The sequence below is a fragment of the Xenia sp. Carnegie-2017 genome, unplaced genomic scaffold (genome assembly GCF_021976095.1).
Source record: "Xenia sp. Carnegie-2017 unplaced genomic scaffold, XeniaSp_v1 HiC_scaffold_24, whole genome shotgun sequence".
NCBI classification, from domain to species: domain Eukaryota; kingdom Metazoa; phylum Cnidaria; class Anthozoa; order Malacalcyonacea; family Xeniidae; genus Xenia; species Xenia sp. Carnegie-2017.
Window position 1 is genome coordinate 7,689,696 of NW_025813487.1, and position 23,274 is coordinate 7,712,969.

General features: G+C 34.2%; 2 protein-coding genes and 1 long non-coding RNA gene across 9 annotated transcripts in view; 2 read left to right on the forward strand and 1 right to left on the reverse strand.

Moving 5' to 3' along the window:
* LOC124452060 overlaps nucleotides 1-23,274 on the forward strand; it is an 88,400-nt gene that overhangs the window by 50,023 nt on the left and 15,103 nt on the right. The gene's annotated exons all lie outside the window — the stretch shown is intronic.
* On the forward strand, nucleotides 1,045-16,997 carry LOC124450678. Of its 7 annotated transcripts, XR_006950161.1 has the most exons (7): nucleotides 1,045-1,063; nucleotides 1,190-1,234; nucleotides 8,365-8,436; nucleotides 11,555-11,625; nucleotides 12,617-12,692; nucleotides 13,422-13,642; nucleotides 15,458-16,997. XR_006950161.1 is itself a non-coding variant. In XM_047001313.1 (3 exons), exons 1-3 carry the CDS (start codon nucleotides 11,527-11,529, stop codon nucleotides 13,545-13,547), a joined length of 315 nt encoding a protein of 104 aa, XP_046857269.1. In that variant the 5' UTR covers nucleotides 11,399-11,526; the 3' UTR covers nucleotides 13,548-13,750. The 7 variants fall into 7 exon arrangements, 1 of the variants encoding a protein (XP_046857269.1); XR_006950164.1 differs by lacking the exon at nucleotides 1,190-1,234 and having other exon boundaries at nucleotides 1,047-1,063; nucleotides 15,458-16,803; XR_006950162.1 differs by lacking the exon at nucleotides 1,190-1,234 and having other exon boundaries at nucleotides 1,048-1,063; nucleotides 8,314-8,436.
* LOC124450681 lies at nucleotides 9,039-21,636 on the reverse strand. The gene is made up of 3 exons (XR_006950168.1): nucleotides 21,626-21,636; nucleotides 11,241-11,245; nucleotides 9,039-9,160 (listed from the first exon to the last, which is right to left on the reverse strand). It is a non-coding gene; the product is annotated as an uncharacterized LOC124450681 (long non-coding RNA).

Below are 23,274 nucleotides of genomic sequence, written 5' to 3' on the forward strand. Positions count from 1 at the left end.
CGTATTCGTGTCATCTGACTTTGCCGATGATTTTCTACAACTTAAATTTTTGTGCACTCTCCAGATTTTGGATATATTATAGACAATAAAAATATCTACAATATGGCCAAGTTTAAAAAAATTCTGCCGTGTAGTTTTTTATTTACAGGCCTTTGTTTGCAAACATACCTTGATATAGGAAGTTAATTATATAATATTATATTACGCGTATTCGTGTCATCCGACTTTGCCGATGATTTTCTACAACTTATTTTTTTGTGCACTCTCCAGATTTTCGATATATTTTAGGCAATATAATTATCTATATTCTGGCCAAGTTTAAAAAAATTCTACCGTGTAGTTTTTAATTTACAAGGCTTTGTTTATTAAAGAACCCGAATTCTTAACTTAAATATTCAACATTATATTACGCGCATTCGTGTCATCCGACTTTGCCGATGATTTTCTACAACTTATTTTTTTGTGCACTCTCCAGATTTTGGATATGTTATAGACAATAAAAATATCTACAATATGGATAAGTTTAAAAAAATTCTACCGTGTAGTTTTTTATTTACAGGCCTTTGTTAGCAAAGATACCTTGATATAGGAAGTTAATTATTAAATATTATATTACGCGTATTCGTGTCATCCGACTTTGCCGATGATTTTCTACAACTTATTTTTTTGTGCACTCTCCAGATTTTGGATATATTTTAGGCAATATAATTATCTATATTCTGGCCAAGTTTAAAAAAATTCTACCGTGTAGTTTTTAAGTTATACGCTAATTAAGAGAAATGGAAAGTACACTGTAATATAAATCTTAGTGTTTTCTTCAATTTCTTGACTTTTATACATTTTTTGTGATGGTTAAGGACAGTAAAATAATAATAAACAGTTAAGAATTGTTTTTTACTGTTTTATTTAATGGAAAACGTGTTTTAAAGACGATTTTTCGATTTATCATTTTGAATGATAAATTTTAGTTGAATGTGGTGTTGAATGTTGTGATGACTGTTGTGTTGAATGTTGTGCCCAATGTGGTGCCAATTTCACGGTAGTGTCTGTAAAACGTACAGTGGTAAGTAAAGTTTTTTAATGATTTATAATATAGGTTTTGAACAAAGTTATCTGGCGAGTGCATTTTATTTTATATTTGGTTATAAATGAAACAGTAATCTTAAACATTTTATGAATTATTCTGTAGAATGTTGTCATTTTTATTGGGGTTTAGTTGAGAAGGACCTAAAAGGTACGGTGGCCCACAACTGTCACGGCAAAACAGTAAACTCACGGCAAAATAAAGAGCACTCACGGCAAAATAAAGAAAACTCACGGCAAAATAAAGAAAACTCACGGCAAAATAAAGAAAACTCACGGCAAAATAAAGAAAACTCGCGGCAAAATAAAGAAAACTCGCGGCAAAATAAAGGCAAAATAAAGAAAACTCACGGCAAAATAAAGAGATGAAATGGTCAGCGGTCATGATGTGCTACTTCCGCGCTATTTTCTCCGCACTGTTTATCCATGTGTTTATCTTATGATTTATCGCTATGTTTTGTTCAAATTGTGGACGATCATGTGGGGATTCGGATAGATTCTGTACAAATTGTGGTACAGGTGAGCTTTCCAAATTTCTGTATATTATGTCTTCATGGTATATCGTTGATATCGTTTACTTGTGACATGTTTAGGGATAAATTCAACCATACTCGAAGTAGTCGAAGATGATGTTGATGAAGAAAGAGAAGTTTGCATTGACGAACAAAGTCTCATCACGTACTATTTTCATCGTGGGTTTACGTACGATGAGATTATTCTGTTTTTAGCTAAAAGACATAACACTGAAATGAGCTACAGCACTTTGTTGAGACGACTGAAAGTCTATGGCCTTAACAGAAGAGGGTTTTTCCAAAGAGATGAATCTGAAGAAACATTTCACCAAGCAAAAAGGCGGATCAGTGAAATGATCAATAGACCGCAATCATCAGCTGGATACCAATCAATTTGGCACACCTTGGAAATGGAAGGGTTGAGGATTCCACGTGTTGTACAAGATCTTTTAAAAGAATTACATCCTGATGGAGTAGAAGCAAGGAAAGCTCACCGTCTCAAAAGAAGAGTCTATCACAACCCTGGCCCTAATTATGCATGGCATATAGATGGTTTTGATAAGTTAAAACCTTGGGGCTTTTCCATTCATGGAGCAATTGACGGCTTTAGCCGTCGGATTCTATGGCCTCGTGTCACCAGATCTAATAACTGCCCTGATAATATTGCAACATTTTATCTAAACACAGTGAAGCAATTGATGGGTTGCCCTGTTGAGTTGATTACGGATCTTGGAACAGAAAATGCAATAGTTGCTGCAGCTCAAAGCTATTTTCGAGAAAATCCTGATTCTCATAGATATTTCACTTCCCCTCGGAATCAACGCATAGAGAGCTGGTGGTCTTTTTTTTGCAAGAACAGAGCACATTGGTGGAGAAGCTATTTTCATGATTTGGAGTTTCAACAGGCTATTGACACTTCATTTGAACTTAGTAAAGAGTGCCTGTGGTACTGCTTTTCTGGTGTTATTCAAATTGATTTGAATATCGTACAAGAACATTGGAATACACATTACATCAGAAATTCTCGGCACAACACTGTTTGTGGTAGACCAGACTCACTTTTTTACCTACCATTACATCATAATGCAATACCTAATCTTCTTCACCAAGTGACCATGGCTGATATTGAATGTATAAGTTCAAGTATTGTTCCAAATGATGTTCCAAATGAATATGATGAATATTTTGATTATGTCTCTAGTGAACTTTTGCTAGAAACTCCAAAAGATTGGAGTGAGGCATATCAACTATATTGCAAACTTATGGATGTATCTAAAAATGGAGCTTAGAGTAGACATGTGAAAATATACATGAGTATGGGCTAATATTGCTCGTTGTAGACGCATTGTTTTAAAATGGCTCATACTGTATCTAACACTGTTAAGAAAGAATTTCAACTTAAGCACTCTCTAAAATTGAAAGTTCGCAATTATAATTTACACAAATAATATTTTCTAATAAAGTGTTTAGCAGTTTTTATATTAAGCTCGCTGCGCTTGCGCACTCTCGGATTGTAGAGAGTCTCATAAAGAGACGTTGACCACTTTCGCTTTATGCAAAGCTCACCTTTATAGGTTTGAGTGCTCTGATGACTCTACAAAACAATCCATACAATGTGTAACTGTATCACCATACCAGGTATCACCATAGTAAAATGGTGACTCTTGCACTTGGGACACAGGATGTATGGCTCTATGGGGCACTATGGTTCTATGGGTACTTGGGACACAGGATGTACAGTTTAAGCTTGAAAAATGGTAATCCAGGCATTGTATTGTTTAAAAATGAAAGTTTCTCTGGATTTTTATAAAATTATTTTTTTGAGCTTTTGACTCTGTGAAGAAGAAAATTCACAAAACTAAAATTTCTGACAAGCCTGTTTTGTGATTTCTGAAGAGTGAGAAATCACAAAACAGGCTTGTCAGGATGAAATTTTAGTTTTGTGAATTTTCTTCTTATCGATATTTACGCTCTGCTCTAACGCATCGAGAACTGTAATTACGGGAAATCAAATAAACAAAACTTCTTATATATATGACTTTATATGAAATTATATTTGCACAATAATTTGTTATGATTCACTATATGGACATGGAACAATGTGTAGTGAATCAACAAAATATTATTCAAATATATATTGCTCTATCTAAATTGATATTGAGTACTTCGTTAGTTTGTATACATTTTATTTGATATTATACTATATATATATATATATATATATATATATATATATATATATATTACAACAAAGATGAACTGTAAACTGGCATTAAATGCAAACAAAAACTATACATTTATCTATGATAAATGTTTAATCTTGTCAAAATACACCAAAAATATGAACTAACAGAACTATGAATTAATAGATTCTATAATAAGTATGCCTCTTTAGTATAAGATCTAATTTCTATGACTGTAAGCAAAAGACTGTTCATAAATCAAAACAATTTCTAAAAGCAACAGCTGAGTCAAAGTGAAACATAAACATAATCACTAATAACAAAAGATTGATAAAAATACAAGGTACATTCATTCTTATAAATGACGGTATCTATGCCTTACCAAAAGACTGGCTTTGGAAAATGCCATTAGAAATACTTCTTCAAACTCCTTTGCAGTTTTCATGTGCAGCACAGGTAATGTAAGAACCTTAGCACATGCACCCACTTGGGGGAAGCATATTTTGTGCTGCGGATTCCTTTTTGTGCAATCATGATCAAATTTAACTATTATAGAAATAAGTTCACCATTTAGTGGCTTATGTTTCTGTCCAGTCAACCACCCCATAATTCCGGCAGGGGAGAGATCATGTGCTTGAAAAATATCATCACCTTTGAATTGCTTTGAGACGTCATCCTCATCTTCACTGTGGTTGAACGAAATTGCTTCAGGGAATCCTAATAAGGTTTTATCATCTTCAATCTTAAACAGGAAGTCCTGCAAGTGATCCATAATAGCCTCTTCTACTTGCTTCATTGAGCTGCCATCTTCTGAATATTCAGGATTTATGATTGATAATAAAAAATTGGCATTTACTTCATTGGATCCCCTTACAAAAAGATCTCGGCAAGCTTCAGGATACTTCCATATGGCTTCAGACAGCCCAAACAACTTGAGCCCTTCCATAAATTCCCTTACCAAAACAAGTCGTCTTGAGACAATGCTAATGACCATGGAATTGATAATTTGTTCAACATGGTCATTATCAATTTTCCCAGTATATTCATGATCAATAATTGTGGATGAGAAAGCAGTAACATTACTTCGCACTTGATTTAATAGTTCCTTGTCAGACGGTGTTAAATGATTGTAAGTATCAAATTGCCGAGGACGCAAATTCTGAGCTTCCGCCATTAGATTAAAGACACTGTCGTCCAAACATTTCAGAGCTGGTCCTCCTTGAGCTAGACTTGCAGCCACAATCTGGCCATGCCTGAAAATCGCCATTTTCTACATGCAATGTTGAGTTGATAGGTGCTCCCAAGGGAAAAAGTGAGCTGTCAATCTTTCTTAATGTTTCTGTAAAGAACTCAAGTGCAATAGCACCAGAGTCTATGCCCTCTTCGCCAAGGATATGAACTCTAACAGCTTTAGTCAATGATGATGGGTTTTTTCTCACTTCTCTCTTCCAGATTGAAAGAATTCTTCCGACAGGAATGCCTCGTCTTATTACTATAAAGAACTCACCAACTTTATCCTCATTGGTGGAAATAGAATTAACAACTGATTTAGAATCGGCGAGTTCCAAATCGTGTACCGGTTCATTCAAGTTCAACTGATTTTGTTCTAGCTCAAAAACTTTATGAAGTTGTTTTTCAAATTGTGCATCATCTTCAGTTTGTGGTTCCTGTTCAATTGGCATTTTAATTTGTTTGGATGGGTTGTTTTTGCTACAAGTGAGGTCAACAAGGACTGGATCTGAAGAAGAGCAAGGCAAAGTAGTCGCTAAAGTGCAACTTTCATCTGAGCAATTGCTGTCACTGAGTTCAAAATCACCTTTAAAATACTTTTTCTTTTTTACCAAACTCTCATCACCACTGTTGTCACTGTCCAAAAGTCCTTCTGCCAACAAGAACTCGTGTTCAGAACATAGAAACATAGTTATTCTCTTGAAATCCTTGCCAATCTCATCTTTGTATCGTTTAAGAGAAAATGGCTCTTTATCAGTACCAGGTATCCATACTGCCATTCTACCATCCTCAAACAGTAAGTAGTACTCTTGGTTTTCATCATACATATTGCTATTAAAATTCTTCCACTTTTCCAAAGTTTGTTTAAGAAGGTTGACATAGTTTATCGAGGGCAATACACGCAAAGGAAGTCTTTTACCCCTTTTTGGCTTCAACGATTTATCCTTTTCACTGTATTCCATTAAGGATATATTAATAACAACATAATCTTCCTTGCTTTCCTTTTTACTGACTGTGGCACCAGACTTGGATACTCGTGATTTCCACTGACCACCCTTCTCTTTTCTGTAGTCTTCAAAAGACTTAACTGGTTTTTTTATTGTGGGCAAGTTGATCTGATTAGAATTGCAAGTCGATGTTGATCCTTCATCAGGGTTGGAAAGCAACAAGGCTTTAAAGAAAGAATAAATAAGTTATCACAATAAATTATAGCAGTTCAATTTTAAATTCAGAATACCCTTACAACTAAATTATTGATTACTAATTTTCAAAGAACAAACTTTTACTAATTAAGATATGTTGCTTTTCAGGTAGATTGCAACACAAGTATATCGAGGAATAAATTGTCATACCTTGTTTTGATTACTTTATTTAGGTTGCTGAGTTAAAAAGAAACATTTTCGCACGTGCAAGCTAAATTTATTCTCCTTTAATACAGGCAACTAGGATAGAAAAGTCTAAAGGATCATTTTATCATAATGTCAAATTATATCCATCAGTTTGTGATGAGTAATGCAGTTTGCAGTTAGTTTTTTCTTGTTTTGCTTCTTTGTTGTTTTTCAGCACAAATTTTAGGCATATTTTAAATTAGCTGAGAACTCATAATTTTAACAATGTGTACTTTTTATTGTTATTGTAAATTTATATGATATGTATTTGTAATATGTAATTTATACTTGGTGCACTGAATGCATTATCCAGGGGTGTATTGCTGGGGGGCTCGTCCCTCTTGCTAAAGACTAGCTGAAAATATATACATATTTCAAAGAGCCCTTGTTAAATTTTTTCAGAGCAATATTAAATATCAAACAGGTTATTACTGTTTATCTTCATATAAAACATATAGAAATTTGGAAAACTCACTTGTACCACAATTTGTACAGAATCTATCCGAATCCCCACATGATCGTCCACAATTTGAACAAAACATAGCGATAAATCATAAGATAAACACATGGATAAACAGTGCGGAGAAAATAGCGCGGAAGTAGCAGTTTTACATCTATTTTACATACAGTGACCGCTGACCATTTCATCTCTTTATTTTGCCGTGAGTTTTCTTTATTTTGCCGCGAGTTTTCTTTATTTTGCCGCGAGTTTTCTTTATTTTTTGCGAGTTTTCTTTATTTTGCCGCGAGTTTTCTTTATTTTGCCGTGAGTTTTCTTTATTTTGCCGTAAGTTTACTGTTTTGCCGTGACAGTTGTGGGCCACCGTAAAAAGGCAACACATTTCTTTTTTTTATTCATTTTATTTTAAATTTTAATTTATCAACGCTGCATATGTTTATGTGTTAAATGAGACAACACATCTTTGAATATAATGTTAGCAAAATATTTAAACAAAAGCAACGACCTCAGTTTGGATTTAATCAAATTAATGCCCAATACAATTATATTTTTCAAAACTTTGAAATACTTTGAGACTTATTATAAAGTTACCAGTCACACAACATCTCTTACTAATCTTACATTCTGAAATATCTGTAGGAACATGGCATTTTTTGCTTCTTCACAAAACACTGTATGTGCTGGTTTTATAAATTGTTATATGTATGTATGTATGATCTCAAAAGCAGCAGATTAATTATGAATTTGAAATAAACAATAAAATTTTTTATTATAAACATGTTTCGACTTTCCAGTCTACTGAAGTTGACTTAATGTAAGTTGATGTTTGTAATAAAAAAGTTGTTGTTTATTTTAAATTCCTAATTGTTGTATGTGTTGGGTTTTTAATTCACCCGACCATTTAATACAGTTTTGAACAATGAAAAATCAAATTTCAATCTTGGAAAAGGTGACCATGTCTACTTAATATAGGTGGACTGTTCAATAAAGGTCACTTAAATAGTATTTATATTTTGAATTTTTGGGACATTACCACACAATTACCAAAAATAACCACTGTATGAAAAAATGTATGCTCCAAACAGATGTTTTCAAACAAGTTGCTTTCTTACATAATTCATTCATATTTAAATTGTTATTCATCAAGATTGTCCAGTTGTAGGGAAAAGTGTTTCAGTTCCTAAGTCCCTGACATAAAACAACTATATTACAATAAACCAAGCACCCACAAAGTAATAAAAAAATTTCATTTAAGATAATTCACTTAAGAAAGGCTGGCCAAAAAATTCCAGTGCCACATCTTCCTCTATGGTTTGTCAAAACTACACATTATTATTCCCAATTGTTAATTATTGCTCTAACTAGTAAATCAAATGAATACAATATTTGTCACATTATCACTGTCTTGAGAAATTACATTTTTATTGTCTTTCACATGTATAAATATTGTGCTTTAGCACATGTTTCTCTTGCTGGAAACTCTTTAAGATGAAATTTCTTTACTCAAGAATTTTAAAATGAAACAAATGAACTAAAGACTGCTGAATCTTATGGCAAAGACAGTGAATATTCTGAAGATGGTATGTAAAAATAACAAATTTGTAAGAAATTTATAATGTACAAACTGACGAGTGGCGAACGTTTGACATTCTCTAAAGAAAAGAAATCTAAAAAATCAGCATAGCCCGATAATAGATGTCTTGTAAGCAGACTGTGATTTTTTCTCTGTAGAACAGAGCATGTGCTCAATACTGCCAACAATTACAAGAGATACTATGTAGCTATGTACAAGTTTAAACCGTTAGCTACTTATATATGACCAACAGTGAGATATTAATTATCGTGCTATTTCACGTTCTTTGCAAAGTTTTCATGTAGCTAATATTTTTCATTGTATATTTAGCACACCTATCTAAAATTCACAGACAACGTATGTAGTTCTGGGTATGTGGTTATTGAGCAAAAACATGTTTAGATCATAACTTACGTTCATTCGTATGCAATATAAATTTCTTCAAGACATGGTGTATGTTGAACTTTCATCTTTGAAAAATGTTGCTTAAGAAAGAGTGTCGCTATTTGTTGGCAAGGTTAAAATTTAACTATTACGAATTGGAATAAAAGTAAAATAATTATTCATATATCGATATTTACTATTATTACCATTTTAACTTAGTAAGGACTTTATTTGAAGAGGGGGACACGTAACAACTGAAAAGCTGACTAACCTGTGGCCCTCTAACTAGATTATACAGCATTGCAAAAAACTGATAAATGAGTAAATATATAAATAATTACAAAATTCTATGATAGAAATAGCAGGATATATTAAAAATATTCAGAAAGATAAAATTAATTTATAAAAAGTTAAAATTAGATAATGTGCTATTACTTAATATTGTTTCAAAGTTTTCCAGGTTTTTATATGAGCTTATAAAATGCTTTTTCACAGCTGTTTTGAATAGTTTTTTACTAGGCTTTTTTTGATATCATGAGGAAGGCTGTTTCATAACTTAACTACGTCAACACTGAATGCCTTGCCACCATCGTTATTTCTCAAGTATTTGGGACACACTAAATTTAAATTGCCATGTCTGGTAGACCTATTGTGTACAGAACTGCTCGTCTTGAGCAAGTCTCTGATGTAGATCGGAACATCGCATTTAAGGCTCTTAAAAATCATTGTACACTTATTTAGTTTGATTTCATCAAAAAAAGGCAACCAGCCTAGTTTACTAAAGTTTACAACACTTCTAGATTAAGGTTCCACTCCAAGAATTACTTGGGCAGCCCTTTTCTGTAACCTTAAGAGACAGTGGAGTGCTTTAACGTCGCAAGTATTCCAAACCATGCTCCCATACATAAGGACGGGTTTAATCAAGGCGTTATAGTATAAGAGTCCTTCTTTTATTGGAAGGTATCTCTTTATCTTTTTCAATAAACCAATAAATGTGGTCACTAAATGTAAGATCTTGATCGAGTGTTACACCAAGCAATTTATAAGAGGTAACTTGTTGTATTTCGGCCCCATCAAGGGTCACTGACAGATGATTTCCATCAACTAATGATGAATGTAGCCTCTTTCCGGTGATAAGGAATGCTTTGGTTTTAATGGCGTTTAGGACCATCCCATTTTCGCTAGACCATTTACTTAATTTATCCATGTATTCTTGAAGACGTCGTTCCAATTTCAAAGGTGGATTATCGATCTTAGCGCCGGCTTTAAATGTGGTGTCATCCGCGTAAACATGAATAGTTGAGTCCGATCCAACAGCTTCGGGAAGATCATTGACGAAAATTAAAAACAGTAGAGGTCCTAATATGCTACCTTGAGGAACTCCATTCGTTAGCATAAGTTGTGACGAAGTCGAGTTATTTACAGTAACACACTGTTTGCAATTGAGTAGATAGCTCTGCAATAGCTTTACAACATTATCTGGGAATCCATATGATCTTAACTTTACTAGGAGAATGTCATGATTGATCAAGTCGAATGCCTTGCTATAGTCCACAAAAACCAAGCCGCTGACATTGTTTTTATCAAGGTCAAGAAGGACTTGGTCCAGAAGAAACAACAAAGCAGTATCCATGGAGTGGTTTTTACGGAACCCTGATTGGAAGCGGTATAAAAGGGCATTTTCTGTTAAGTAAGTGTTCATTGCATTAAAGATGTGTCTTTCAAAGACTTTAGAAAGAATAAGCAAAATACTAATAGGACGATAGTTTTGAATATCTTACTTGTTTACTTGATTCTTGAATAGAGGTTCAACCTTTGCCATTTTCCATTGTGAGGGAAATGTAGAAGTTTCAATACAGTGATTTATAATTTTAGCTATGGAGCATGATATTTCAGGAGCTGCAATCCTTAGAACTCTGGGACCAAGCCCATTGATTCCCGTGGCTTTGTGTGTAGGTATACTTAGAAGATAATCGTTAACCTCACTAGGATTTATTTGCGGAATAAGATTCTCAATTTGACTGTTAGATTTGTCTGGTGGACCAGGAAGAGCATCATAATGAAGTACAGGGAGAATTAGTATAAGAATTGTTTCCCTATCGACGATGTAAGTTTTCTTTCAATGAAAAATTGTTTTTTATTTCATATTTGTAGAGTGATTTACTGTAATCCAAGAAAACAAAAGTATTTTAAAAAAACTTTCAGCTTAAGATAATCACTATAAAACATGGACAGATTTAATGAGGAGGGGTACATGGGGGGCACGCAAACTTTAGATTTATCTCTCAAAAATAAATTGCACACCCCTGTCGGAAACATTTTAACTCCCTCAATTTTTAGCGAAACAAATCAGTAGTACAGTTGAACTGAGTTTTCTGGGCAATGTTTCAACTTTCTTTAATATTTTTGGTGGCTGCACTACCTGACCTCCCCTAAAATCTACACTTTTATTGTCGTCACTTCTTTACCAATTGACTATTAAATTAGCACTTTTAATTTCCATTGTTTTCTTGCGTGTAGCATTTACTGTGAAATAAAATATTTCTCTACCTAAGTCTTATGCTGTATATTGTGGAATAATTCTTGTGAAACCAAAAATTCTTTTATCAAATTGACTAATTCTCGTCAATTATTGAAAGAAATTAGGTTAATTAGCGTGAGTTTATACACATGATATTTAATCATATAGTATTTCTAGTCACACAGAGATCATATGACATTCCTCCTGAGATCAATACTAGTCATCGTATTCATTGGAAAAGACGACTTACAAAAATTTCGGCAAAATTGTGCAAAGCATTTTCATCAAAAGGTAAATATCATGTATTAAGTATTTGTTGTTCGAATTTCAGTGACATAAGTAAAGTACATGGGAACGAACTCCTAAATTCAAATTCCAGTTTGTCACAGATTGTAAAGATTATTTCCGTGAACATTCGCAATCTATATGTTGCTAAAAGTTTCATAAATTGTATGAATGATTGTAAGCAATGCAAAATTTCATGCGATCCCAAAGACTAGTCAATGTAAATCACCGTTAGTTACTGCTTGTGATTAAGAGGTTAACTAAAAGCAGCTTCTACAAGATCGAAATATCTTCGAGTCTTCGACAGAAGATAAAAATCATTTAATAAACATTCGCTCCTAAAAATGTTGGGACATAACACTTCCCAAATTTGAATTTATTGTTACATGTTTCGTTGAACTAATCACTGCAATGTTTGATGAATTTTTGATATTCGTTTTTTAAGTAACAATAGTTGATATATGTGATTCTACAGTTGTTTTGATGTGAAATGAACAAACGCGCGCCATGCATGATGGTTGTTGGCAAATTGGCAAATTCTATTTCAAAAATCAAAAGAGTTTGTGAAAATTTATCTGTTGAAATTCAATTTTATTCTTAAGGTATCGAAAGCAGTAGACCGCATTTTATTTTATTGCTTAGAGTCATCAGTCAACATATTTATTTGAGAAATGACAAAATGCTACTCTCCTTAACGGCTTTCACTTTTATTATGCACCACGTCTGCGTCCGCAAAGAATGATGGGGTTTTGTTACGACATAATGACGCATTTGCACATGTGATATTGTATAGTTTGCAATCCCTTACTTCGTCATGATCATTCTCGTTGAACATAAATTATGCTCGTTATTGACTTTAATGCTTGGCTATAAGCACGGTACTTGGTACGTAGTTGCAACTCTAGATGATTTGTAGTCGATGTTTATTAAAATTAAATGATATTTTGAAGTCAAAATTGACCAATTCATCTAGTTTGACGTTTTTTTCTTTATACAGTTAATCATGTCCGCCGACGACGACGTTGATAACGTTGATCAACAAGAATTAGACAGTGTTTTATGTACTGAACAAGGTAACATGTTTGAAATATTAAAGAATTTTTATTAAATTATCACCCTAAAGGTTAGAGTCCAACAGATCGTTTTGAAGATAACCATAAGCGTTCGATTTCTTTGATATTTATTAAAACAAAGCAAGTGACGTTTGTCGTTTCGTCTCGACTCAAGACATCTTCAAATGAGATGTAATTACTTTGATAGTTAAGGTGTAAGGTTTGTGTGGATGTGTACTTACAGTGTAATGCTGATATTGAGTATTGTAAGGAAATGTGAGAAAGATTGTACAAGATATAAGGATGGATGAGTAGTGGAGGGAAATTTACCATCAAAAGAGCTGAGGTGGCATGCATTCTCCCTACCCAACCCAACTATTCCAAAGACCAATTTAAAAGTTTTTAAGATGTGAAGAGAAAAAAAGAAGGGAGTTATAGATAGTTGCTTCCTGTAAAAGGGCACACAGCAAAGTAAAAGTAACAAACAGAAACTTTACTGCATCGTAGTAAGTCTATGTAATTAGTCTTAGATGTCTTGAGTCAAGACGAAACGTCGCTTGCTTTTTTAAATAAATTCTTGCCTTTTTAAATAAATACTTCTCAAACACCATCTTTTGGGATCTTATCTTTATATTTAGAATTCGATTCACACCTTTCACCTCACTGGCAACATTGAAATTTTATAAATTCTTATTAATTGTTGTCCACTCATATTAACAATGTATTTGACATGTTTGACGTATTTTTTAGTTACAACCGATTGTTGAAATTCATATTCCATTGGGATCCTACAGTGGCAGTACGGCCTCACGAACGAACGATTTGTCTCTGAATCGAGACAGTAAATATCAATATGCTGTCCTGTTGAAGTGCTAAAAATCCTACGGAGGCAATGGTTACCCCAAAGGATTGGGGAAAATTGAAAAAACAACACAGTTGAGAGAACGTTGCTAAATCGATCAGCGTACAAGGTTCGCAAAAACCTTTGTTGGAAATAACTAGTTTGACTTCCAATGATTTATCTAATGTCAAATTGTCACATGTTTGTAGATGTAGATCGTCCAGGTTAGTAGAGTCATGAGAAAGACTGTTTTTGTTGTTGTTGACTGACGTTTTGACTTCCTTAGCAGTCGTCACCTTTAAAGTCAAGTTGACTTTTTCAGGACTCTACTAACCATGACGATCTACATCTAAAACATGTAACGATACGCCTGGGTACAAACCATTTACGTTATTACAGTTAAATTTTCGTAAATCATAATCTTTGTTAGAGTAAAAAATTTGTAACCGAGAAACTATTTTAAAATAGCTTGCACCAAAAATGACACCAATAGATTGCAATTGAAACGCATAAGGTTAAAATATGGCATATGTTGTTCGAACTAATAAAGTTTCAGTAAATTTGGACGATTCTTACGCGAACGTTCATTTTCCGAATCGTAGATTAATTTGTGTTTTTCCCTTTATATGACATTTTACATAAATCATCATCAATTTTTATGTTTATAATGATTCAGATTTTTTGGAAACTAAAATTTATACATAATTGAAGAGAGCTATAAAAAGGTATTCAAAAACGAAAACAAAATGATCTTTGATTTGGAAGCTAATTGTTTGTGTACGCTTTTGCCAAATTCCTTAAAACTTCATTTGCTTGAACAAAATGTGACCTATTTTAATCCTATGTGTTTCAATTGCTTTTAGCTTTGTCATTTTTGTGCGTGAACTACTTCAAAATCACTTCTCTGTAACACATTCCTCCGTCTAAAATGGTTATTATTTGAAACAATTTTACTTAACTATCAGCTGAACCATTGGAAGTCCAACTGCCTATTTCCACTTAAAATTTTTGCAAGTATTGCGCGCTGATCAATTTAGCAAAGTTTTTCGTCACTGACTATGTTTTTGATACCCCCACACATGCATCTCACAGTCACGGCCACCTGGTAATCGTTGATTGGTGGGGGAAGGTGTGTTCTTCATTTATTCAGCTGTGCATGACTGATTTTTTTGAAAGCGAGTTGTTTCATTTCTTAAAGTGCCTATGAAACGAAAATTTGCTATCTGAGTAATACTTTATTGAAGAGATATTTTAAAATTCTTGGGATATTGAGGTTCTTGCTATGTCCGATATATCTAACTTGTGACGTCACATTGCATAATGAGAAGTAAAATTATTAGGTATATTTACTGATACTTTACTTCACAGCGACAGATTCCGTTTCATTGTGACGGAGTTAATGGTATAAAATGCTGCCTACTGGTATCAAGTTGAAGTTGTCAGGAAACTGAAGAGTATTTGAAACATTGTGGGAACTCGTTATGCAATATGACGTCACAAGTTAAATAAGTTGGAAATAACAAAAACGTCAAAATCACGAAAATATGCATTTACTGTTTTAGAAAGTACACTGTAATTTCAAAGGTTCTAGTCATTGCAAACATAATTTAACTTGCAAAACTTTTGTTGCCTTGGCACTTTCAATAAATTGCTTTCAAAAGAAATTAGTTGTGCACAACTAAATATGTGAATAAGAGCCCCCCCCCCTCCATTAACTTTCTGGGGACAGCCCTACTCACAGTTCACATGGCCTGCCCTAAAGTGATCCATTTGACAAATCTGGTTGTGCTTTTGATTCTGTCATTTTTCTTTAAGCTTGTTTACGATATATTCCACTATGACTTTCACGAGCCAATAGATTGGCTTTCTCTCACTTCATATCGTTCTCGACTACATTTTCAAACAAGTAAAAAACCTTTTTAATAATTTCTATAATTTCTGACAGAGGAATCAAATCAAGTTGATGATACCAATTCACTCCAGGAAACAAATCATATTTATGGTGCCAATTTACTCCAGGAAACAAATCATATTTATGGTGCCAATTTACTCCATGAAACAAATCATATTGATGATGCCAATTTACTCCATGAAACAAATCATATTGATGATGCCAATTTACTCCAGGAAACAAATCATATTGATGATGCCAATTTACTCCATGAAACAAATCATATTGATGATGCCAATTTACTCCAGGAAACAAATCCTATTGATGATGCCAATTTACTCCAGGAAACAAATGGACTTGAATTAATGGACCTTGAGGTCAGCAGTCTCTTTGAGGTCAGCAGGCAGAATATGGACTGTCATGTTGATTCTATGTCGGTTCCTCCAGAACTTTGATGACTGTAATTTGTTATGGCATGTCAAAAAACAATTTGTCTTTTTACAACCATTGAAATTGTTACAATGATCATAAATATTACATCCATATGCAATTGTTTAGCAAACTCAATAATTGAGGGAGAACTTATTCATACATGCATGTTCTGCAGGATTAAATTCTTTTTGAAATCCATTCTTTTCTATAGATTAATACATGCATTCATAAATTTGAACCCTCCCCCCTTCCTCATCAACGAGTTTGCTACGCTCCTGTTATGGAATAGACAGAGTAAATTAGGACATAAATAGAAAATTTTTATCATTAGTCCATAGTAAAATGTAGACTTACTCAAGTAAGTTAATTAAGGTTCAAATATCGTCACGTCCAGTATAATGCCAATGTCATTAATAAGAAAGTACATACAGGTTAGAGATATTATGGGGAAAAAGAACTTGATATTTTTTGTATTCAATAATTTCTAGTCAAATAAGGAGAGGCACCCTATCTGTTATAACCAAATAAGTTTTTTGTTGTCAATAAGTTATTGGAATTGTCAAGGTTAGCCGAGAAGTTCATTAAGTATTCAAAAAGTAACAAATTCAATAACCATTGGGAATAATCAAGCATAGTAACTGTACATTAACTTTATTCGTAAGTATGCTTAACTTTTGGTCAATCGGCAATGTTTAAATTGGTTATATTCAACGAAATTTTTTGTCCCTCGTTTTGTTTCTAAGCACAGTAGATCGGGGATTCATCGTATATATTAATCACATTCTGCTTCTCCTAGCCTTGATAACTTTCTTATGTAATCAACACCTTGGTCATTTGGGCTTTTAATTCATGGAAAAAGTGTTTTTGAAAAAAAATTTTCTAAGATGTTGCTATTTCATACAGCAAGTAACATAATGACTTTAAAGTTATTAATAAAATGGCCATTTTCAGCCGTCTAGAGATCTGAATTTTCAAAGTTTTCTCATGATTTTGCCTCCTCTGCTCATTTGCTCATCTAATCATCTAGAGCATATATTTCTTGAACTAAGAATTCCCTTTGGAAAAGGAAAATATCATGTATCACAACTTCGTAGAGCATTGTAAACCTTCGTAAGGGCCTGACGGGATGTTAAAGTAAAATAACACGTGACATCATCATTGACATGCGTGGGTGATTAATGTGTGGTATAAATATGTCAATATAGCGTCGGCCTTAGGGGCTTTATCTTTTTTTCTAATACGAAGAACTTGCTGTTCTATTATTTTCTTCTGACATTCTAAGTAGCCTTATGTCATTGTCGTGAGTTACATTAAGATCTGACGACGCATTTCACCAAAGTATTTGTATAATATAAAATAATTTTTTACGTACGTCGTCATTGTTACAGCATGCGCCTGTGTTTCGACTTTGGAAGCCAACAACAATATTTTTGAATTTTGATTTGAATGCTATAATTTTAAGTCGTTCGAAAGTAATTTGCTAAATTGGTGAGTGAACTATTGCCGTAAATTCGAAGCTTAAAATTAAAACTGTAGGCGAGGTTTGGGCCTGCTTTATACGTCACATTTTACATGAGCCAAATACATTTAAAAGATAATGAGGAATTTTATCTCATGTTCTTTTTTCTCTAATGCATTCGGCGTATGTAAAATGCGACGTATGAAACAGGCTTTGATATCTCATAATTCTCAGCTGACAGCACGCTAAAGCGCGAAAGTTTTTTTTAAATCTTGTAAAATCGTGTCTTGTGGTCTTGATTCTTGAGGAAAAGTTTATTTCTTTAGATCCAGGTGAAAGTACGTAACACAACATGGTCTTGACTCTTGAGGAAAGTTTATTTCTTTAGACCCAGGTGAAAGTACGTAACACAACATGGTCTTGACTCTTGAGGAAAGTTTACTTCTTTAGACCCAGGTGAAAGTACGTAACACAACATGGTCTTGACTCTTGAGGAAAGTTTATTTCTTTAGACCCAGGTGAAAGTACGTAACACAACATGGTCTTGACTCTTGAGGAAAGTTTATTTCTTTAGACCCAGGTGAAAGTACGTAACACAACATGGTCTTGACTCTTGAGGAAAGTTTATTTCTTTAGATCCAGGTGAAAGTACGTAACACAACATGGTCTTGACTCTTGAGGAAAGTTTACTTCTTTAGACCAAGGTGAAAGTACGTAACACAACATGGTCTTGACTCTTGAGGAAAGTTTACTTCTTTAGACCCAGGTGAAAGTACGTAACACAACATACTTTCTCTTGACTTACCAAGTTTTATAATAAAAAATGGTGGCCACTTTTTACGAAGTAGTCAAAACCAAACGGTCTAGAAACTATGTTAGTAACGAATAAATTGTAGAATCAAAATTATTTTTATTAAGAGTTCTTGAAAAGTTTCATGACTTTTTGATAAATTATGGCAAAATTTCAAAATTCCAAATGTAAGTCAAGTGTGAGTTGTCAAAGTCTTTGCAATTCTATTATTCCTGCATTAGTTTTGCAAATTCAGATTCAAATTCCGAACAACTCCGTAGTCCGTACTAAAGCAGTAGAAAGTGAAACGTTTTCACAAATTATGTATTTTAAGCTGTGAACAAGCGATTTATTGGTCTGTAACTAAGATAACGCGGAGCAGGAGAGTCGGGGGGGGCATACCATTACTTCGTCTATTATCAAGCAATGAATTGAGTAAAATTCAACGTCCTTTTAAATAGTGTATACTCTTGTGCTATTGTGCTCCCCCCCTCTCTCCACTTGATCAAGCTTTCCTCATGAAGGAGTGGGTTGTTAGGTCAGTTTCAAACGCAGAAATTTACATCAACCGAATGCATTGAAAATAAAAGAATTTGAGATAAAACTCCTCGTCATCTTTTGTTTTAAATGGTTTTACTGTATGTAAAGTTCAGATATTTGAATCTTTGGTAGCGCACTATCTGTCTGAAGTAAATGCAAACACTTGAGTAACAGAATTTGAATGAATAAGAATAAATCAGCGTAGCTTGTTCCCAATGCGACTTTAGACGCAGCAGGATTAAGGGACTGTTCACATGAGCCAGGTAACCGGGATACAGGGAAGCGTTAAATCATTTTGGCAAATGAAAAAGATTAAGTACTTCACAATAAAAACCTTATTTGAGCAATTTCTCTATTCTCTGACTTTGCAAATTTACAAAACCTTTAAAAATCAAAAGAAATAATTTAGTCTTATTTGAAAATTGAAACTGAAATGACTTACGATGCTTAAGAAAGATTGTAAGTTTTGTACTTAAACTTTTTACTCCTTTCACTTCCTAAAAATTATTTCACGCCTCGCTAAATCCCGGTTACTCGGGCTCATGTGAACAGCCCTTAACTAAAAGTTTTTTATGGCTACCTGCAAAAAGAACAAATATACAGGTATAAATTATAATCTGTAGAACCAACGTAATTAATCCTGTCGTAGCATAAAACCACAGTATATAGAACATGCATTAGAGCAACTCCAATCAATTTTTTTGTGCCACGCGAATCTCATTGCGCATGTGATTATCATAGTAGCAGCCAGTCAACTGCTTTTTTTGACTAATAGTTGCACTGAGCTAGAAAATGACAACCAGTAATCTAAATAAACAGCAGCAAGTTGCACAGCAAAGAGGACCTACTGTATATTCCCTATACTGTGAGAAAACAATGGAACATGTCGTGCATCGCAGCTTAAATAATTAGTAACGTTGTGAGATGAGTGCTCATTGCTGTCTTGCACTGGGGAGGGACATTGGGCTTTCGAGTGATGTAACAAATCCAACTGCACTATTACAAGCAAAGGCAGCATAATTCTATCTGCAAAAATTCCTGTGAAAACCAACCTACCATCGGTTCAACGAATGATCAATTACTGAATACTAAATGCAATGAGTCCAAAGCAGTAGTTCATCAAGTTGTTGCTGGTAAAGTAAATGGGTATAAATGTCGTGCTCTAATTGATACGGGTGTGGGAAGCTCTTACGCCTCCTCAAAATGTTACTCGACATTCTTAACCAACAACTTAATAAGAGGGAAATCCGATCTGTTGAGATGACCTATGGCAAAACAACAAAATTGGTGGTAATTCATCAGCTAAAAATTACTGACGTAAAAGAGGAATTTAAAATTCAAGCAGAAGTAAGACGAGAAGCAAAAAGAGAACTTTTAATACTTGACAATCCAAAGTATGCAAGCTTAATTTCAGAGTACACGAATCTAAGTGGCATAAGCATGAATGATGATGACGACAAAGAAAAACTCCTTGTACGTTTAATGTTAGGGGCGGAGAAAAGAAATAGTAGAGGTAGCAAAAATGGAGGCTCGAGGCAAAGAGTTCTACTTGCATTGTAAACCAGTGTTTAATCAGTCAGCAGAGACAACAGAGTTATGGATCGTATATGACGGATCTGCACGTGATAATTATAAAGCACCATCTATGAATGAATGTTTACAAGCCGGTCCACCTCTGCAGAATCAACTGTGGAAGGTGATGGTGAGAGGAAGATTTCACCCGGTTGCGTTAACAGGAGACTTAATGCAGGCATTCTTCCAGGTAAGAATATGAGACGAAAATCGGGATGTGATGCGCATTTATTGGTATAAATATATATAAAAAAGATAACCCTGCGTTTCAGAAAAGCTCTGTTTGGTGTGTCTCTTTTCCCGTTCCTTTTGGTAGGAGTAATCAAACAACACTTAGACAACTACAAACAGAACAACCCCAACATTTTAAAAGAGATTAGAGACAGCTATACGTTGACGATTTATTCAGCGAGGGAGAAACCATTGTACGTACAAATAAAGAAATTAATCTTCGCAGACGAGCAGTATACCTTGCACAAGTAGCACTCCAACGTACCTGAACTGGAATCGGTACAACCGCAAGAATCTTCGACGGATGAGACTACATATGCAAAGCAACAATTGGGAGCGAAAACAGACGAAGAAACAATTCCTGGGCTATCATGGACAAAAAAAAGATTTCATCAAAGTTCAGATACCTACGGACTTGTCTCACAACACGAAGCGTGAGGGGTTAGCTAAGACAGCGAAGATTTATGACCCACTGAGTTTAATGTCTTCCTTAACGTTGTTGGCCATGCTCCACCATTGGACTGCCGTAATGCCAAGTTATCGTGGGACGAGGAATTACCACAACAAATTAAAGATATATGGTCATCCTGGGGAACTTATTTTCCACAATCTATCAAACTTCCACGAAGTTTCGTGTGTTTCCAGGAAATCATCCAAAAAATTGAGCTGCATACCTCTGCTGATGCTAGCAATTATGGAGTTTGGGCAATAGTGATAGGCATTGTCCATCAAGAGAGTGGTACATGCAAGGGCCTGATGGCTACCAAATCTCGTCTTACTAAGGATCTGACAATACCACGCTTAAAATCTATATCTGCACATAAGGCAACAAATCTTATTTAAAACGTCAAGAAGAGTTGGACGGATTCCCAATTGGCATTGTTTTTGCATTGCTGGACAGCGCAGTAACTCTCCATTAGACACGGAATGATGGAAAGACATCACAACCACAGCAACAGACGAAAGTCTGGCGGAAACAAAACCTGTAACACAAATAGTTAGAACTGCAACCTTTCTACATGACAAATTCGATGAATTGCTGAACAAATACGATCTCTGGAAAACCTTGTGGATGGATTTCAAGATTTATCCAGAACAGTAGAAAACAAGGACAAGGGAAGAGTGTCCATTGACAACAAAGGAAATCAACAATTGGAGAAAATGGTGGATAAAAGTAGTCCAAGCCCGAAATCTAGACATGTACACTGCAAAATTTTGTAAAGATCAGAAGAGGCTTGAAGAAAATTTTGTAAGGATCATGAGAGGCGTCAAGTGTTATGGACGAATCCAAGGAGATTAACAAATTTACTTGCCCAAAAGTGATGTGCTCACAAAAAAAGTTGTTCATCATTCCCATTATGTCATCCTTCATGGGGGAGCAAGTTTAACAATAGGCAAAGGTACGTGAAAGTTACTGGGTTCCAAAATTAAAAAAAATTGTGAAACGAGTCATAAAGCGTTGTAACGAATTTAAAACAATTCAAGCCGTTCTTTACGCAAACACTGTCCCAGAACATCTACCTAGAGACCGTACTGATTGGCGTTTACTTTTCCAAGTAATTGGTGCATGTGAACTACGGTGGCCCGATAAAGTATCGTAAAACAAAAAATACTGAAGGAAAAGCCTAGATTGTAGTGTATATATGTGAAGTCACGAGAGCATTTCATCTGGAATTAATAAAGTTTAGGGACATTCTATATTTTCGCTCAAATTTCAAACAGCTAATTGCGCGAAAAGGTCGACGAATGAGTGTAAAGTTTCCTGTGGGGTGTCAGTAATAGTGTAAAGAATCTGGGGAGTGTCTAGCATCAACGCACATTTTATGTTTCACTATCTTTTACAGATTTGTTATTAGTGCTAAGAAAAATCCAAATGCGCACTCACAAACTTTCTGTTAACTGTAAAAGCTTACAACAGTATAAAGAAATTGCTACAAACAACAAATGTTATAGAAAGTTTATTAATCCAAAAAAATTGCGATTTTACTTTAACGTATTTCGTTAGTGCTTGCACAATGTTAACATTCTGAAGTTTTTTCAGGCTCGAGTTTAGAATGTTATCAACTCTGGACCAACTACACTCATATTCTACAAATTGGTGAGTTGATCTTTGACATAGGACAGTGAAATTGAAAGTTGCGCAAATATCTGCCTTCGTATGAAACATTAAAATTTAAATTTATAATGTTTTGCTTATGACTGAAAATTGATCAATACATTGAATACACGGACTACAGCTGACACAACATAGATGTGACATTACTATTTATAGCTATGCTTTCAAAGGTGGTCATCTCTCTTTTATGGGTTTTTTCATAATTTCCATAAGATAAAATGAATTTTGCCATCTTCTCCAAGGAATTGACAAGACTGAAAAACAATTGACAATAAAAATTTTCAGATTCTCATTTTAAAATTACACTAATATTCATGAAGGCCTGCTAATTAGCACTAACGTGTAACATAGATATCGAAAAACCTAGCATAGGTTTTGAAAGGCCCAGCACAGGTATTGAAAATTATTTGCTATGACAAACCCTAAAAACATTCTCGTTTTCATATGCATTGCAAAAATGTAGTAAAGTCATTCGTTCTTATTGCGTCCTATTTTTTTGTGTTTTACAATTTACATATGAGATATTTTAATGAACGGTTTGGTGAAAGTGTTTGAGTTAACGGTTGGTCAAATTGTATTGAGAGTTGCCCAAATTATAAGACCTTTGACTATACATACGTGGAGGTCACGCGAGATCACGCGCGTAACACACCTTGCAAATACATAAGAAGCTGAGCCTGCTGTAAGAAATATTTAAAATCTTTATGTTGTCAAATATCATCCACGTCAAC